Below are 1,731 nucleotides of genomic sequence, written 5' to 3'. Positions count from 1 at the left end.
CAATATAATACATAAAAGACATAGAAATCTTACATGGCATGTAAGGTGGGAAGTTCAAAGTATGATTTCTACAACCAGTGACTGATCCATGAACAAAACTTGCTGGTTCATTCATGTCCTAAAAAGAAAATATGCATTTCAAATGTAACCATGTATCATTCATGGATGGGTGGATTGATAGGATGCAAATTATATTGGAAAACAAAAAAAAAGAGAAGACAGCAATAGATGATAATTCTTAGCAACTTTCAGTCACATAAGTATATATATTTTCTATATTAATTAAAATTCAGCTATATTAACAGTTATAATATTTAGAAAACACAAAATAATCCTAAAAAAGAGAAAAAAAAAAACTTCTCCATGATTACTAGTAATAAGTGAACCTTAAAAATCTTGCACAGCTCCTGATTTGTAAACTTGAAGATTGGAGCTGTCAGATTTGGATTATCTCTACACATTATAATTATTAAATGAGAGAATCAAACTTTATACATTTTAGTTCTGGCCTTTCAGTTGAAAAACATTCACAGACTAAGCAGCATGTTATGTATACTTTAATGGTTAGTAAAGAATGCATCTGTTCAGTCTATAATTATTTTACTATCTTATTTTAATTTCAACTGAACAAGGTTGTGAAAGTGACTGGTTTTCTGGTGTACAGACAATTGGCGGAAAACATCCAAGCACATGAAACAACCCAATTTACTAGCAATTCTGCAAACTAATTTAGCATATATATTAATCAAACAATGTAAATATAATTAAATAAAGTAAAGACTTACAATCCATATGCCATCAAACCTAATATATTTTTCTCGGAATTCTCGCATTTCTTGTTTCCACCATTCTGAAGTGACATTCTTGAAAAAATCTGGGAATGCTGTGTGGGCTCTAAATAGCTAACATGAAAAAATAAAAGGTAACATAAATAAAAGTATTACCCTGAACTTCAAAAGTCAATATATGCAATGGTTTTAATTTACTAAAGACAAATAGAGTGCTCATTTTGCAAGGGAATTTGCATTTTACAAGGGAATTTTCCCTTCAGCTTAGTGAGCAAGGTAAAGCTCCGCTGACTTCCAACATTCCATCACAAGCAAGCAAAAATATATATTTTGTATTTTCCTTGCTCCTGATTGGGCTTTGCAAAATGAATTTTTACTACATTCACTAAGCAAAGGATAATATTCCTTGCAAAGTGAATAGTCTAATTGTTGTAGATTTTGCTAGGTATATTTATGTACATTACAAATCACCTCTACAAAAGTAATAAACCTTCTAATATATTTTTTATTATATTGTGAGGTGATATATTTTTCCCTATAATAGAAAACTTTAAAGGTTCCACGTATACAAACAATTAAAAAAGATTTAGCAAACAGGGATTCCTTTTCTGCCTATTGTGTACACTAAACAAATAAATGTACTAAAAAAACATCAACATTAGTCCAGAAAAGAGTGCTCAGTAAGCAGTTCTGATTTTTATGCCATCATAGCGTTTCAGAATGTATATTAAATCAACAATTCAACTTAAAGCTTAGGCAGGTGTTTACGTTTATCACACTACTGCTACTTCATTTAGGATTAACAGTCTTAGTAGTCTACAATACATACCTGAATTTGTGTGTCCCAGTCAAGTGAATTATCAACTTCAATGTTGGGTAAGTCTGGCCAGACCTGAAAAGAATATACTTTTTATGTTGGGAGATCAATATATATATATATATA

At 30.3% G+C, this 1,731-nt stretch overlaps 1 protein-coding gene across 1 annotated transcript in view; it reads right to left on the bottom strand.

The window, feature by feature from the left end:
* The window catches only part of MGAM (maltase-glucoamylase), a 160,192-nt gene that overhangs the window by 37,266 nt on the left and 121,195 nt on the right, over positions 1–1,731 (bottom strand). The window contains exons 58-60 of the mRNA XM_018569428.1: positions 1,618–1,680; positions 786–902; positions 34–118 (exon numbers count right to left, since the gene is read on the bottom strand). Of these exons, the coding sequence (XP_018424930.1) occupies positions 34–118; positions 786–902; positions 1,618–1,680 (265 nt within the window). The remainder of the gene's footprint in view (positions 1–33; positions 119–785; positions 903–1,617; positions 1,681–1,731) is intronic.

Source organism: Nanorana parkeri, unplaced genomic scaffold (assembly GCF_000935625.1).
Source record: "Nanorana parkeri isolate BGI_ZX_2015 unplaced genomic scaffold, ASM93562v1 scaffold1333, whole genome shotgun sequence".
Lineage (NCBI taxonomy): Eukaryota > Metazoa > Chordata > Amphibia > Anura > Dicroglossidae > Nanorana > Nanorana parkeri.
The sequence above is the reverse complement of the archived record's forward strand: the minus strand, read 5'-3'. Positions and strand labels throughout refer to the sequence as shown.